Source organism: Pseudophryne corroboree, chromosome 7 (genome assembly GCF_028390025.1).
Source record: "Pseudophryne corroboree isolate aPseCor3 chromosome 7, aPseCor3.hap2, whole genome shotgun sequence".
NCBI classification, from domain to species: domain Eukaryota; kingdom Metazoa; phylum Chordata; class Amphibia; order Anura; family Myobatrachidae; genus Pseudophryne; species Pseudophryne corroboree.
In genome coordinates this window covers 2,765,828-2,783,095 of record NC_086450.1, presented here as the reverse complement: position 1 = coordinate 2,783,095, position 17,268 = coordinate 2,765,828, and the positions used below count along the sequence as shown (strand labels likewise).

Here is a 17,268-nt window from a genome sequence, read left to right as displayed (position 1 = left end):
CTGCCATGTCCTGGCTGTATACAGAGTACTGTATGTAACTACTAGAGCTGTGCCCTGATGCTGCCATGACTTGGCTGTATACAGAGTTCTGTAGTACTGTATGTAACTACTAGAGCTGTGCCCTGATGCTGCCATGTCCTGGCTGTATACAGAGTTCTGTAGTACTGTATGGAACTACTAGAGCTGTGCCCTGATGCTGCCATGTCCTGGCTGTATACATAGTTCTGTAGTACTGTATGTAACTACTAGAGCTGTGCCCTGATGCAGCCATGTCCTGGCTGTATGCAGAGTACTGTACGTCACTACTAGAGCTGTGCCCTGATGCTGCCATGTCCTGGCTGTATACAGAGTACTCTACGTCACTACTAGAGCTGTGCCCTGATGCTGCCATGTCCTGGCTGTATACAGAGTACTGTATGTCACTACTAGAGCTGTGTCCTGATGCTGCCATGTCCTGGCTGTATACAGAGTACTGTATGTCACTACTAGAGCTGTGTCCTGATGCTGCCATGTCCTGGCTGTATGCAGAGTACTGTATGTCACTACTAGAGCTGTGTCCTGATGCTGCCATGTCCTGGCTGTATACAGAGTACTGTATGTCACTACTAGAGCTGTGTCCTGATGCTGCCATGTCCTGGCTGTATACAGAGTACTGTATGTCACTACTAGAGCTGTGTCCTGATGCTGCCATGTCCTGGCTGTATACAGAGTGCTGTATGTCACTACTAGAGCTGTGCCCTGATGCTGCCATGTCCTGGCTGTATACAGAGTGCTGTAAGATGCCACCTGACACAGCTCTGACAAAATACCATTATTGTAAGCTGTCATGTTACGGAATAGCAATGCATGGCTGTTATGCGGGAGGGATGCTCTGCAGAGATGCAGGCGCGTTCCTAACTGTGTGTTACCAGCGTGAGGTGCGAGGTGTAGTAAGTGGATGTCTCTGTGCTGCAGGAGAGTCTGGCGGAGGAGATGGAGGAGGTCTGGCGGCAGCGGGAGGACAGGTGGAAGGAGACGTGTGAGGAACAGAAGCTGATGGAGATGTCCAAGCAGAGTAAAAATGATACATACATCTGTGCCCTGATTACACTACCTGCACAGTGTGCGTGTGTGTATATGTGTGTGCGTGTGCAGTGTGTGTGTACAGTGTGCGTGTGTATATGTGTGTGCGTGTGCAGTGTGTGTGTACAGTGTGCGTGTGTATATGTGTGTGCGTGTGCAGTGTGTGTGTACAGTGTGCGTGTGTATATGTGTGTGCGTGTGCAGTGTGTGTGTACAGTGTGCGTGTGTATACAGTATGTGTGCGTGTGTATATGTGTGTGCGTGTGCAGTGTGTGTGTGTACAGTGTGTGTGTACAGTGTGCTTGTGTATACAGTATGTGTGCGTGTGTATATGTGTGTGCGTGTGCAGTGTGCGTGTACAGTGTGTGTGTGTGTAGTGTGCGTGTGTATATGTGTGTGCGTTTGCAGTGCCTGCGTGTGCAGTCTGTGTGTGTGCGTGTACAGTGTGTATGTGTGTATAAGTGTGTGCGTGTGCAGTGTGTGTGTGTGTGTACAGTGTGCGTGTGTATATGTGTGTGCGTGTGCAGTGTGTGTGTACAGTGTGCGTGTGTATATGTGTGTGCGTGTGCAGTGTGTGCGTGTGCAGTCTGTGTGTGTGCGTGTACAGTGTGTATGTGTGTGCGTGTGTGTATATGGGTGTGCGTGTGCAGTGTGTGTTTTGGTGTGTGTACAGTGTGCGTGTATGTGCGTGTACAGTGTGTATATGTGTGTGCGTGTGTGTATATGTGTGTACAGTGTGTGTGTGTGTGTGTGTGTGTGTGTGTGTGTGTGTACAGTGTGTGTGTTTGTGTGCACAGTGTGTGCGTGTGCAGTGTGTGTGTATGTGCGTGTGTGTGTACATTGTGTGTGTTTGTGTGTACAGTGTGTGCGTGTGTATATGTGTGTGCGTGTACAGTGTGCGTGTGCAGTGTGTGTGTGTGTGTGTGTGTGTGTGTGTGTGTGTGTGTGTACAGTGTGTGTGTTACAGGAAGCCTGACAGGATATTTCCCCAGTTCCGGAATGGGCTCACCCCGGGGGCTGTTTCCGGAGCTTCCTCCTATTTGGCAGCGTGGATACTGCAGAGACATGGCTGCATTCTCTCACCACTCCCCCCCCCACAGCCAGCTACGCAATGTAACAAGCGGCAGAAGGCTTCTCTCATCAAGGGGCACATTTATCATTAAATATGTGCGGCATATTCCCCGAATTCCCGCAATTATGGAGAAGTTGCCCACGGCAACCGGTCAGCTGTTCTGTATAATTTTATAGAATGCACTTGATAAATGTTACTGCAAAGCTGATTGGTTGCCGTGGGCAACTTCTCCACTCTTTTCCCTGCTTCATAAATAGACCCCTGACGTTCTCTGGTCAGTGAAGGCTTCAGAAATAAACATGGCCACTGTCTGGCGGGTTTCAGGTGTAGTGAAGGTTTATTTCTCTAACGTCCTAGTGGATGCTGGAGACTCCGTAAGGACCATGGGGAATAGACGGGCTCCGCAGGAGACATGGGCACTCTAAGAAAGAATTTAGATTCTGGTGTGCTCTGGCTCCTCCCTCTATGTCCCTCCTCCAGACCTCAGTTTGAATCTGTGCCCGGACGAGCTGGGTGCTGTTCAGTGAGCTCTCCTGAGCTTGCTAATAAGAAAGTATTTGTCAGGTTTTTTATTTTCAGGGAGCTCTCCTGGCAACAGACTCCCTGCTACGTGGGACTGAGGGGAGAGAAGCAAACCTACTAACTGCGGCTAGGTTGCGCTTCTTAGGCTACTGGACACCATTAGCTCCAGAGGGATCGAACACAGGAACCTGACCTTGTCGTCCGTTCCCAGGGCCGCGCCGCCGTCCCCCTCGCAGAGCCAGAAGACAGAAGCCGGCGGGTTGAAGCAAGAAGACGTCAAAATCGGTGGCAGAAGACTCCTGTCTTCATATGAGGTAGCACACAGCACTGCAGCTGTGCGCCATTGCGCCCACACTAACCCACACACTCCGGTCACTGTAGGGTGCAGGGGGGGGCGCCCTGGGCAGCAATTGAGTACCTCCTGGCAAAAAGCAGCATATATACAGCTGGGCACTGTAATATGCATGAGCCCCCGCCATTAATTTTACACAAAATTGCGGGACAGAAGCCCGCCGCTGAGGGGGCGGGGCTTCTTCCTCAGCACTCACCAGCGCCATTTTCTCTCCACAGCTCCGCTGAGAGGAAGCTGCCCAGTCTCTCCCCTGCAGACTCACGGTAGAAGAGGGTAAAAAGAGAGGGGGGGGCACATAAATTAGGCGCAAAAACAGTATATACAGCAGCTACTGGGTTAACACTAAGTTACTGTGTGACTCCTGGGACATATAGCGCTGGGGTGTGTGCTGGCATACTCTCTCTCTGTCTCTCCAAAGGGCCTTGTGGGGGAACTGTCTTCAAATAGAGCATCCCCTGTGTGTGTGGTGTGTCGGTACGCTTGTGTCGGCATGTTTGACGCGGAAGGCTTTGTGGAAGCAGAGCGGGAACAGATGAATGTGGGATCGGCGCCGACACCCGATTGGATGGATATGTGGAAGGTTTTAAATGATAATGTTACTTCCTTGCATAAAAGGTTGGATAAAGCTGAAGCCTTAGGACAGCCGGGGTCTCAGCCCATGCCTGATCCTATGTCGCAGAGGCCGTCAGGGTCTCAGAAGCGCCCACTATCCCAAATTGTTGACACAGATATCGACACGGATTCTGACTCCAGTGTTGATAGCGATGATGCAAAGTTACAGCCTAAAATGGCTAAAGCCATCCGCTACATGATTATAGCAATGAAAGATGTGTTGCACATCACAGAGGAAACCCCAGTCCCTGACAAGAGGGTTTATATGTATGGGGAAAAAAGGCAGGTGGTGACCTTCCCTCCTTCACACGAGCTAAACGAGTTATGTGAAAAGGCTTGGGAATCTCCAGATAAAAAACTGCAGATTTCCAAACGGATGCTTATGGCGTATCCTTTCCCGCCAATGGACAGGTTACGCTGGGAATCCTCCCCTAGGGTGGACAAAGCTTTAACACGCTTATCCAAGAGGGTAGCCCTGCCTTCACAGGATGCGGCCGCCCTAAAAGATGCTGCGGATAGAAAGCAAGAGGGTACCCTGAAGTCCATTTATACACATTCAGGTACCTTACTAAGGCCGGCGATTGCGTCGGTCTGGATGTGTAGTGCTGTAGCAGCATGGACAGATACTTTATCTGAGGAACTTGATACCTTGGACAAGGATACTATATTATTGACCCTGGGGCATATAAAAGACGCTGTCCTATATATGAGAGATGCTCAAAGAGACATTAGCCTACTGGGCTCTAGAATAAATGCAATGTCGATTTCTGCCAGAAGGGTCCTGTGGACTCGGCAATGGACAGGAGATGCCGACTCAAAAAGGCACATGGAGGTTTTACCTTACAAGGGTGAGGAGTTGTTTGGGGAGGGTCTCTCGGACCTGGTCTCCACAGCTACGGCTGGAAAGTCAAATTTTTTGCCATATGTTCCCTCACAACCTAAGAAAGCACCGTATTACCAGATGCAGTCCTTTAGATCACAAAAAGGCAAGAAAGTACGAGGTGCGTCCTTTCTTGCCAGAGGCGCAGGGGTAGAGGAAAGAAGCTGCACAATACAGCTAGTTCCCAGGAACAGAAGTCCTCCCCGGCTTCCACTAAATCCACCGCATGACGCTGGGGCTCCACAGGCGGAGCTAGGCCCGGTGGGGGCGCGTCTCCGAAATTTCAGCCACAAGTGGGTTCACTCCCAGGTGGATCCCTGGGCTGTATAGATTGTGTCTCAGGGATACAAGCTGGAATTCGAAGAGATGCCCCCTCACCGTTACCTCAAATCAGCCCTGCCAGCTTCCCCCTTAGAGAGGGAAATAGTGTTAGCTGCAATTCACAAATTGTATCTTCAACAGGTGGTGGTCAAGGTTCCCCTCCTTCAACAAGGAAGGGGTTACTATTCGACCATGTTTGTGGTACCGAAACCGGACGGTTCGGTCAGACCCATATTGAATTTAAAATCCCTGAACATATACCTGAAAAGGTTCAAGTTCAAGATGGAATCTCTCAGAGCGGTCATCGCAAGCCTAGAAGGGGGGGATTTTATGGTGTCTCTGGACATAAAGGATGCTTACCTTCATGTTCCCATTTATCCACCTCATCAGGAGTACCTCAGATTTGTGGTACAGGACTGTCATTACCAATTCCAGATGTTGCCGTTTGGTCTCTCCACGGCACCGAGAATATTTACCAAGGTAATGGCGGAAATGATGGTGCTCCTGCGACGGCAAGGAGTCACAATTATCCCATACTTGGACGATCTCCTCATAAAGGCGAGGTCCAGAGAGCAGTTGCTGATCAGCGTAGCACGCTCTCGGGAAGTGTTACAACAGCACGGCTGGATTCTAAATATTCCAAAGTCGCAGTTGATTCCTACGACTCGTCTGCCCTTCCTGGGCATGATTCTGGACACAGGCCAGAAGAGGGTTTATCTCCCGATGGAGAAGGCTCAGGAGCTCATGACACTGGTCAGAGACCTATTAAAACCAAAACAGGTGTCGGTGCATCACTGCACGCGAGTCCTGGGAAAGATGGTGGCATCATACGAGGCCATTCTCTTCGGCAGGTTCCATGCGAGGACCTTTCAATGGGATCTGTTGGATAAGTGGTCTGGATCACATCTACAGATGCATCGGCGGATCACCCTATCCCCCAGGGCCAGGGTGTCTCTCCTGTGGTGGCTGCAAAGTGCTCACCTTCTAGAGGGCCGCAGATTCGGCATTCAGGACTGGGTCCTGGTGACCACGGACGCAAGCCTCCGAGGGTGGGGAGCAGTCACACAGGGAAGAAATTTCCAAGGTCTGTGGTCAAGTCAGGAGACTTGCCTTCACATCAATATCCTGGAACTAAGGGCCATATACAACGCCCTACGTCAAGCGGAGACCCTGCTTCGCGACCGATCGGTGCTGATTCAGTCAGACAACATCACCGCAGTGGCTCATGTAAACCGCCAAGGCGGCACAAGGAGCAGGGTGGCGATGGCGGAAGCCACCAGAATTCTTCGCTGGGCGGAGAATCACGTCAGAGCACTGTCAGCAGTGTTCATTCCGGGAGTGGACAACTGGGAAGCAGACTTCCTCAGCAGGCACGACCTCCACCCGGGAGAGTGGGGACTTCATCAAGAAGTCTTCACGCAGATTGCAAATCGGTGGGAACTGCCACAAGTAGACATGATGGCATCCCGCCTCAACAAAAAGCTAAAGAGGTATTGCGCCAGGTCAAGAGACCCTCAGGCGATAGCTGTAGACGCACTAGTGACACAGTGGGTGTTTCAGTCGGTCTATGTATTTCCTCCTCTTCCTCTCATACCCAAGGTGCTGAGAATCATAAGAAGAAGAGGAGTGAGAACAATACTCATTGTTCCGGATTGGCCAAGAAGGACTTGGTATCCAGAACTGCAAGAAATGCTCACAGAGGACCCATGGCCTCTGCCTCTAAGACAGGACTTGTTGCAACAGGGGCCCTGTCTGTTCCAAGACTTACCGCGACTGCGTTTGACGGCATGGCGGTTGAACGCCGGATCCTAGCAGAAAAAGGCATTCCGGATGAGGCTAGGAAGGATGTGACGGCTAAACATTATCACCGTATATGGCGAAAATATGTTGCTTGGTGTGAGGCCAGGAATGCCCCTACGGAGGAATTCCAGCTGGGCCGTTTCCTTCACTTCCTACAGTCAGGAGTGACTTTGGGCTTAAAATTGGGTTCCATTAAGGTCCAGATTTCGGCCCTATCCATTTTCTTTCAAAAAGAACTGGCTTCTCTACCTGAAGTTCAGACGTTTGTAAAGGGAGTGCTGCATATTCAGCCCCCTTTTGTGCCTCCAGTGGCACCTTGGGAGTTTAACGTGGTGTTGAGTTTCCTGAAGTCACACTGGTTTGAGCCACTTAAAACCGTGGAGTTAAAATATCTCACGTGGAAGGTGGTCATGCTATTAGCCTTGGCTTCAGCTAGGCGTGTGTCAGAATTAGCGGCTTTGTCACATAAAAGCCCCTATCTGGTTTTCCATATGGACAGGGCAGAATTGCGGACCCGTCCGCAATTTCTGCCAAAAGTGGTGTCATCTTTTCATATGAACCAACCTATTGTGGTGCCTGTGGCTACTCGTGACTTGGAGAATTCCGAGTTACTAGATGTGGTCAGGGCTTTGAAGGTTTATGTAGCCAGAACGGCTGGAGTCAGGAAAACTGAGTCGCTGTTTATCCTGTATGCACCCAACAAGCGGGGTGCTCCTGCTTCAAAGCAGACTATTGCTCGCTGGATCTGTAACACGATTCAGCAGGCTCATTCTGCGGCTGGATTGCCGCTGCCAAAATCAGTGAAAGCCCATTCCACAAGGAAAGTGGGCTCTTCTTGGGCGGCTGCCCGAGGGGTCTCGGCATTACAGCTTTGCCGAGCTGTTACTTGGTCGGGTTCAAACACTTTTGCAAAATTCTACAAGTTTGATACCCTGGCTGAGGAGGACCTTGAGTTTGCTCATTCGGTGCTGCAGAGTCATCCGCACTCTCCCGCCCGTTTGGGAGCTTTGGTATAATCCCCATGGTCCTTACGGAGTCCCCAGCTTCCTCTAGGACGTTAGAGAAAATAAGATTTTACTCACCGGTAATTCTATTTCTCGTAGTCCGTAGTGGATGCTGGGCGCCCGTCCCAAGTGCGGACTTCTTCTGCAATGCTTGTATATAGTTATTGCTTAAACAAGGGTTATGTTATGGTTGCATCAGGTTGATCTGATGCTCTGTTATTTGTCATACTGTTAACTGGGTAAGTTTATCACAAGTTATACGGTGTGATTGGTGTGGCTGGTATGAGTCTTGCCCTGGATTCCAAAATCCTTTCCATGTACTGTCAGCTCTTCCGGGCACAGTTTCTCTAACTGAGGTCTGGAGGAGGGACATAGAGGGAGGAGCCAGAGCACACCAGAATCTACATTCTTTCTTAAAGTGCCCATGTCTCCTGCGGAGCCCGTCTATTCCCCATGGTCCTTACGGAGTCCCCAGCATCCACTACGGACTACGAGAAATAGATTTACCGGTAAGTAAAATCTTATTATTTATATAAAGGCTCCCCTGGATGTGTGACTGGAGATATCTGCTGCCGTCCCTCATTCTCAGTCACAAAGCAGCCGCCATGAAATGACCTAGCTCCAGAATGCAAAGCAGCTAACGCCATCTCCAGATGGGTGGGATCCCTTATCGAGATGGCTTTAGTGGGTGAGATCCAAGCCTCCCTGACGATGGCATTAGGTAGTGGGTGGGATCCTTCCCCACCCTGGCAATGGAGTTAGTGGGTGGCATTAGTGGGTCGGATCCCTCCCTGGCGATGGTGTTAGAGTGGATCCCACCCTAGCGATGGCGTTAGAGTGGCGATGGTGTTAGAGTGGATCGCTCCCTGGTGATGGCGTTAGAGTGGTGATGGCTTTAGAGTGGATCGCTCCCTGGTGATGGCGTTAGAGTGGATCTCTTCCTGGAGATGGATTTAGAGTGGATTCCTCCCTTGCGATGGCGTTAGAGTGGCGATGGCGTTAGAGTGGATCCCTTCCTGGCGTTAGAGTGGATCCCTCCCTGGCGATGGCGTTAGTGGGTGGGATAACTCCCTGGCGATGGCGTTAGTGGAAGGCGTTAGTGGGTGGGGTCACTCCCTGGCGATGGCATTAATGGGTGGCGTTAGTGGGTGGGATCACTCCCTGGCAATGGCATTAGTGGGTGGCGTTAGTGGGTGGGATCACTCCCTGGCGATGGCATTAGTGGATGGCGTTAGTGGGTGGGATCACTCCCTGGCGATGGCATTAGTGGATGGCGTTAGTGGGTGGGATCACTCCCTGGCGATGGCATTAGTGGGTGGCGTTAGTGGGTGGGATCACTCCCTGGCGATGGCATTAGTGGGTGGCGTTAGAGTGGATCCCTCCCTGGCGATGGCGTTAGAGTGGATCCCTCCCTCGCGATGGCGTTAGTGGGTGGCGTTAGTGGGTGGGATCACTCCCTGGTGATGTCATTAGTGGGTTGTGTTAGAGTGGATCCCTTGCCGGTGATGGCGTTAGAGTGGCGATGGATTTAGAGTGGATCCCTCCCTGGCGTTAGAGTGACGTTAGTGGGTGGGATCACTCCCTGGCGATGGCGTTAGTTAGTGGGATCACTCCCTGGCGATGGCATTAGTGGGTGGCGTTAGTGTGTGGGATCACTCCCTGGCAATGGCGTTAGTGTGTGGGATCACTCCCTGGCAATGGCGTTAGTGGGTGGCGTTAGTGTGTGGGATCACTCCCTGGCAATGGCGTTAGTGGGTGGCGTTAGTGTGTGGGATCACTCCCTGGCAATGGCGTTAGTGGGTGGGATCACTCCCTGGCGATGGCATTAGTGGGTGGCGTTAGTGGGTGGGATCACTCCCTGGCGGTGGCATTAGTGGGTAGGATCACTCCCTGGCGGTGGCATTAGTGGGTGGGATCACTCCCTGGCGGTGGCATTAGTGGGTGGGATCACTCCCTGGCGATGGCATTAGTGGGTGGGATCACTCCCTGGCGATGGCATTAGTGGATCCCTTGCCTGCGGTGGCGTCAGTGGCCGGCACCTGCACCTGGAAGTAACTTTGTCGCATTAGCGATCACTTCTGACACCGCGCAGCCCTTTCTCTCCATGTTACTGTGGTACATTCGGGAGATCTGTCATTGCTTATTGCCGCAATAGGGTTAGGGTTACAAGGACCGAGTCCTGATAATGAATGAATACGCCCCACGGTGAGAACACAATAAGCAGTTGTTGGTGTGACTACAATATTCCCATGAAATGTCATTTATTCCCCAGGACATTCCCTGCTGGATATGTTTGAGGTGGAGAAGAGAGATATCCAGAAGAGAGCACTGGAAGAGCAAGCCCTGATCCAGCAGAGCCACGAGGCACACACTGAGGTACGTTCTGTAGAGCAGTGCAGTGAGGTCACTAGTAATATACGGCATGTATGGATGGGCGCAGTGCAGTGAGGTCACTAGTAATATACGGCATGTATGGATGGGCGCAGTGCGGTGAGGTCACTAGTAATATACGGCATGTATGGATGGGCGCAGTGCGGTGAGGTCACTAGTAATATACGGCATGTATGGATGGGCGCAGTGCAGTGAGGTCACTAGTAATATACGGCATGTATGGATGGGCGCAGTGCAGTGAGGTCACTAGTAATATACGGCATGTATGGATGGGCGCAGTGCAGTGAGGTCACTAGTAATATACGGCATGTATGGATGGGCGCAGTGCAGTGAGGTCACTAGTAATATACGGCATGTATGGATGGGCGCAGTGCAGTGAGGTCACTAGTAATATACGGCATGTATGGATGGGCGCAGTGCAGTGAGGTCACTAGTAATATACGGCATGTATGGATGGGCGCAGTGCAGTGAGGTCACTAGTAATATACGGCATGTATGGATGGGCGCAGTGCAGTGAGGTCACTAGTAATATACGGCATGTATGGATGGGCGCAGTGCAGTGAGGTCACTAGTAATATACGGCATGTATGGATGGGCGCAGTGCAGTGAGGTCACTAGTAATATACGGCATGTATGGATGGGCGCAGTGCAGTGAGGTCACTAGTAATATACGGCATGTATGGATGGGCGCAGTGCAGTGAGGTCACTAGTAATATACGGCATGTATGGATGGGCGCAGTGCAGTGAGGTCACTAGTAATATACGGCATGTATGGATGGGCGCAGTGCAGTGAGGTCACTAGTAATATACGGCATGTATGGATGGGCGCAGTGCAGTGAGGTCACTAGTAATATACGGCATGTATGGATGAGCGCAGTGCAGTGAGGTCACTAGTAATATACGGCATGTATGGATGGGCACTGTGCAGTGAGGTCACTAGTAATATACGGCATGTATGGATGGGCGCAGTGCAGTGAGGTCACTAGTAATATACGGCATGTATGGATGGGCGCAGTGCAGTGAGGTCACTAGTAATATACGGCATGTATGGATGGGCGCAGTGCAGTGAGGTCACTAGTAATATACGGCATGTATGGATAGGCGCAGTGCAGTGAGGTCACTAGTAATATACGGCATGTATGGATGGGCGCAGTGCAGTGAGGTCACTAGTAATATACGGCATGTATGGATGGGCGCAGTGCAGTGAGGTCACTAGTAATATACGGCATGTATGGATGGGCGCAGTGCAGTGAGGTCACTAGTAATATACGGCATGTATGGATGGGCGCAGTGCAGTGAGGTCACTAGTAATATACGGCATGTATGGATGGGCGCAGTGCAGTGAGGTCACTAGTAATATACGGCATGTATGGATGGGCGCAGTGCAGTGAGGTCACTAGTAATATACGGCATGTATGGATGGGCGCAGTGCAGTGAGGTCACTAGTAATATACGGCATGTATGGATGGGCGCAGTGCAGTGAGGTCACTAGTAATATACGGCATGTATGGATGGGCGCAGTGCAGTGAGGTCACTAGTAATATACGGCATGTATGGATGGGCGCAGTGCAGTGAGGTCACTAGTAATATACGGCATGTATGGATGGGCGCAGTGCAGTGAGGTCACTAGTAATATACGGCATGTATGGATGGGCGCAGTGCAGTGAGGTCACTAGTAATATACGGCATGTATGGATGGGCGCAGTGCAGTGAGGTCACTAGTAATATACGGCATGTATGGATGGGGCGCAGTGCAGTGAGGTCACTAGTAATATACGGCATGTATGGATGGGCGCAGTGCAGTGAGGTCACTAGTAATGTACGGCATGTATGGATGGGCGCAGTGCAGTGAGGTCACTAGTAATGTACGGCATGTATGGATGGGCGCAGTGCAGTGAGGTCACTAGTAATATACGGCATGTATGGATGGGCGCAGTGCAGTGAGGTCACTAGTAATATACGGCATGTATGGATGGGCGCAGTGCAGTGAGGTCACTAGTAATATACGGCATGTAGGAATGGGCGCAGTGCAGTGAGGTCACTAGTAATATACGGCATGTATGGATGGGCGCAGTGCAGTGAGGTCACTAGTAATATACGGCATGTATGGATGGGCGCAGTGCAGTGAGGTCACTAGTAATATACGGCATGTAGGGATGGGCGCAGTGCAGTGAGGTCACTAGTAATATACGGCATGTAGGGATGGGCGCAGTGCAGTGAGGGTCACTAGTAATGTACGGCATGTATGGATGGGCGCAGTGCAGTGAGGTCACTAGTAATGTACGGCATGTATGGATGGGCGCAGTGCAGTGAGGTCACTAGTAATATACGGCATGTATGATGGGCGCAGTGCAGTGAGGTCACTAGTAATGTACGGCATGTATGGATGGGCGCAGTGCAGTGAGGTTACTAGTAATATACGGCATGTATGGATGGGCGCAGTGCAGTGAGGTCACTAGTAATATACGGCATGTATGGATGGGCGCAGTGCAGTGAGGTCACTAGTAATATACGGCATGTATGGATGGCGCAGTGCAGTGAGGTCACTAGTAATATACGGCATGTATGGATGGGCGCAGTGCAGTGAGGTCACTAGTAATATACGGCATGTATGGATGGGGCGCAGTGCAGTGAGGTCACTAGTAATATACGGCATGTATGGATGGGCGCAGTGCAGTGAGGTCACTAGTAATATACGGCATGTATGGATGGGCGCAGTGCAGTGAGGTCACTAGTAATATACGGCATGTATGGATGGGCGCAGTGCAGTGAGGTCACTAGTAATATACGGCATGTATGGATGGGCGCAGTGCAGTGAGGTCACTAGTAATATACGGCATGTATGGATGGGCGCAGTGCAGTGAGGTCACTAGTAATATACGGCATGTAGGGATGGGCGCAGTGCAGTGAGGTCACTAGTAATATACGGCATGTAGGGATGGGCGCAGTGCAGTGAGGTCACTAGTAATGTACGGCATGTATGGATGGGCGCAGTGCAGTGAGGTCACTAGTAATGTACGGCATGTATGGATGGGCGCAGTGCAGTGAGGTCACTAGTAATATACGGCATGTATGGATGGGCGCAGTGCAGTGAGGTCACTAGTAATGTACGGCATGTATGGATGGGCGCAGTGCAGTGAGGTCACTAGTAATATACGGCATGTATGGATGGGCGCAGTGCAGTGAGGTCACTAGTAATATACGGCATGTATGGATGGGCGCAGTGCAGTGAGGTCACTAGTAATATACGGCATGTATGGATGGGCGCAGTGCAGTGAGGTCACTAGTAATATACGGCATGTATGGATGGGCGCAGTGCAGTGAGGTCACTAGTAATATACGGCATGTATGGATGGGCGCAGTGCAGTGAGGTCACTAGTAATATACGGCATGTATGGATGGGCGCAGTGCAGTGAGGTCACTAGTAATATACGGCATGTATGGATGGGCGCAGTGCAGTGAGGTCACTAGTAATATACGGCATGTATGGATGGGCGCAGTGCAGTGAGGTCACTAGTAATATACGGCATGTATGGATGGGCGCAGTGCAGTGAGGTCACTAGTAATATACGGCATGTATGGATGGGCGCAGTGCAGTGAGGTCACTAGTAATATACGGCATGTAGGGATGGGCGCAGTGCAGTGAGGTCACTAGTAATATACGGCATGTAGGGATGGGCGCAGTGCAGTGAGGTCACTAGTAATATACGGCATGTATGGATGGGCGCAGTGCAGTGAGGTCACTAGTAATGTACGGCATGTATGGATGTGCGCAGTGCAGTGAGGTCACTAGTAATATACGGCATGTATGGATGGGCGCAGTGCAGTGAGGTCACTAGTAATGTACGGCATGTATGGATGGGCGCAGTGCAGTGAGGTCACTAGTAATATACAGGCATGTATGGATGGGCGCAGTGCAGTGAGGTCACTAGTAATATACGGCATGTATGGATGGGCGCAGTGCAGTGAGGTCACTAGTAATATACGGCATGTATGGATGGGCGCAGTGCAGTGAGGTCACTAGTAATATACGGCATGTATGGATGGGCGCAGTGCAGTGAGGTCACTAGTAATATACGGCATGTATGGATGGGCGCAGTGCAGTGAGGTCACTAGTAATATACGGCATGTATGGATGGGCGCAGTGCAGTGAGGTCACTAGTAATATACGGCATGTATGGATGGGCGCAGTGCAGTGAGGTCACTAGTAATATACGGCATGTATGGATGGGCGCAGTGCAGTGAGGTCACTAGTAATATACGGCATGTATGGATGGGCGCAGTGCAGTGAGGTCACTAGTAATATACGGCATGTATGGATGGGCGCAGTGCAGTGAGGTCACTAGTAATATACGGCATGTATGGATGGGCGCAGTGCAGTGAGGTCACTAGTAATATACGGCATGTATGGATGGGCGCAGTGCAGTGAGGTCACTAGTAATATACGGCATGTATGGATGGGCGCAGTGCAGTGAGGTCACTAGTAATATACGGCATGTATGGATGGGCGCAGTGCAGTGAGGTCACTAGTAATATACGGCATGTATGGATGGGCGCAGTGCAGTGAGGTCACTAGTAATATACGGCATGTATGGATGGGCGCAGTGCAGTGAGGTCACTAGTAATATACGGCATGTATGGATGGGCGCAGTGCAGTGAGGTCACTAGTAATATACGGCATGTATGGATGGGCGCAGTGCAGTGAGGTCACTAGTAATATACGGCATGTATGGATGGGCGCAGTGCAGTGAGGTCACTAGTAATATACGGCATGTATGGATGGGCGCAGTGCAGTGAGGTCACTAGTAATATACGGCATGTATGGATGGGCGCAGTGCAGTGAGGTCACTAGTAATATACGGCATGTATGGATGGGCGCAGTGCAGTGAGGTCACTAGTAATGTACGGCATGTATGGATGGGCGCAGTGCAGTGAGGTCACTAGTAATATACGGCATGTATGGATGGGCGCAGTGCAGTGAGGTCACTAGTAATATACGGCATGTATGGATGGGCGCGCAGTGCAGTGAGGTCACTAGTAATATACGGCATGTATGGATGGGCGCAGTGCAGTGAGGTCACTAGTAATATACGGCATGTATGGATGGGCGCAGTGCAGTGAGGTCACTAGTAATATACGGCATGTATGGATGGGCGCAGTGCAGTGAGGTCACTAGTAATATACGGCATGTAGGGATGGGCGCAGTGCAGTGAGGTCACTAGTAATATACGGCATGTATGGATGGGCGCAGTGCAGTGAGGTCACTAGTAATATACGGCATGTATGGATGGGCGCAGTGCAGTGAGGTCACTAGTAATATACGGCATGTATGGATGGGCGCAGTGCAGTGAGGTCACTAGTAATATACGGCATGTATGGATGGGCGCAGTGCAGTGAGGTCACTAGTAATATACGGCATGTATGGATGGGCGCAGTGCAGTGAGGTCACTAGTAATATACGGCATGTATGGATGGGCGCAGTGCAGTGAGGTCACTAGTAATATACGGCATGTATGGATGGGCGCAGTGCAGTGAGGTCACTAGTAATATACGGCATGTATGGATGGGCGCAGTGCAGTGAGGTCACTAGTAATATACGGCATGTATGGATGGGCCGCAGTGCAGTGAGGTCACTAGTAATATACGGCATGTATGGATGGGCGCAGTGCAGTGAGGTCACTAGTAATATACGGCATGTATGGATGGGCGCAGTGCAGTGAGGTCACTAGTAATATACGGCATGTATGGATGGGCGCAGTGCAGTGAGGTCACTAGTAATATACGGCATGTATGGATGGGCGCAGTGCAGTGAGGTCACTAGTAATATACGGCATGTATGGATGGGCGCAGTGCAGTGAGGTCACTAGTAATATACGGCATGTATGGATGGGCGCAGTGCAGTGAGGTCACTAGTAATATACGGCATGTATGGATGGCGCAGTGCAGTGAGGTCACTAGTAATATACGGCATGTATGGATGGGCGCAGTGCAGTGAGGTCACTAGTAATATACGGCATGTATGGATGGGCGCAGTGCAGTGAGGTCACTAGTAATGTACGGCATGTATGGATGGGCGCAGTGCAGTGAGGTCACTAGTAATATACGGCATGTATGGATGGGCGCAGTGCAGTGAGGTCACTAGTAATATACGGCATGTATGGATGGGCGCAGTGCAGTGAGGTCACTAGTAATATACGGCATGTATGGATGGGCGCAGTGCAGTGAGGTCACTAGTAATATACGGCATGTATGGATGGGCGCAGTGCAGTGAGGTCACTAGTAATATACGGCATGTATGGATGGGCGCAGTGCAGTGAGGGTCACTAGTAATATACGGCATGTATGGATGGGCGCAGTGCAGTGAGGTCACTAGTAATATACGGCATGTAGGGATGGGCGCAGTGCAGTGAGGTCACTAGTAATATACGGCATGTATGGATGGGCGCAGTGCAGTGAGGTCACTAGTAATATACGGCATGTATGGATGGGCGCAGTGCAGTGAGGTCACTAGTAATATACGGCATGTATGGATGGGCGCAGTGCAGTGAGGTCACTAGTAATATACGGCATGTATGGATGGGCGCAGTGCAGTGAGGTCACTAGTAATATACGGCATGTATGGATGGGCGCAGTGCAGTGAGGTCACTAGTAATATACGGCATGTATGGATGGGCGCAGTGCAGTGAGGTCACTAGTAATATACGGCATGTATGGATGGGCGCAGTGCAGTGAGGTCACTAGTAATATACGGCATGTATGGATGGGCGCAGTGCAGTGAGGTCACTAGTAATATACGGCATGTATGGATGGGCGCAGTGCAGTGAGGTCACTAGTAATATACGGCATGTATGGATGGGCGCAGTGCAGTGAGGTCACTAGTAATATACGGCATGTATGGATGGGCGCAGTGCAGTGAGGTCACTAGTAATGTACGGCATGTATGGATGGGCGCAGTGCAGTGAGGTCACTAGTAATATACGGCATGTATGGATGGGCGCAGTGCAGTGAGGTCACTAGTAATATACGGCATGTATGGATGGGCGCAGTGCAGTGAGGTCACTAGTAATATACGGCATGTATGGATGGGCGCAGTGCAGTGAGGTCACTAGTAATATACGGCATGTATGGATGGGCGCAGTGCAGTGAGGTCACTAGTAATATACGGCATGTATGGATGGGCGCAGTGCAGTGAGGTCACTAGTAATATACGGCATGTATGGATGGGCGCAGTGCAGTGAGGTCACTAGTAATA

The 17,268-nt window shown here is 50.9% G+C and overlaps 2 protein-coding genes across 2 annotated transcripts in view; one reads left to right on the top strand and one right to left on the bottom strand.

Annotated features, from left to right (window-relative positions):
* The window catches only part of FLACC1 (flagellum associated containing coiled-coil domains 1), a 120,967-nt gene extending 110,894 nt beyond the window's left edge, over positions 1–10,073 (top strand). Inside the window, exons 10-11 of the mRNA XM_063932242.1 lie at positions 955–1,054; positions 9,898–10,073. Of these exons, the coding sequence (XP_063788312.1) occupies positions 955–1,054; positions 9,898–10,073 (276 nt within the window). The remainder of the gene's footprint in view (positions 1–954; positions 1,055–9,897) is intronic.
* The window catches only part of LOC134944063 (caspase-8-like), a 314,204-nt gene that overhangs the window by 190,951 nt on the left and 105,985 nt on the right, over positions 1–17,268 (bottom strand). The gene's annotated exons all lie outside the window — the stretch shown is intronic.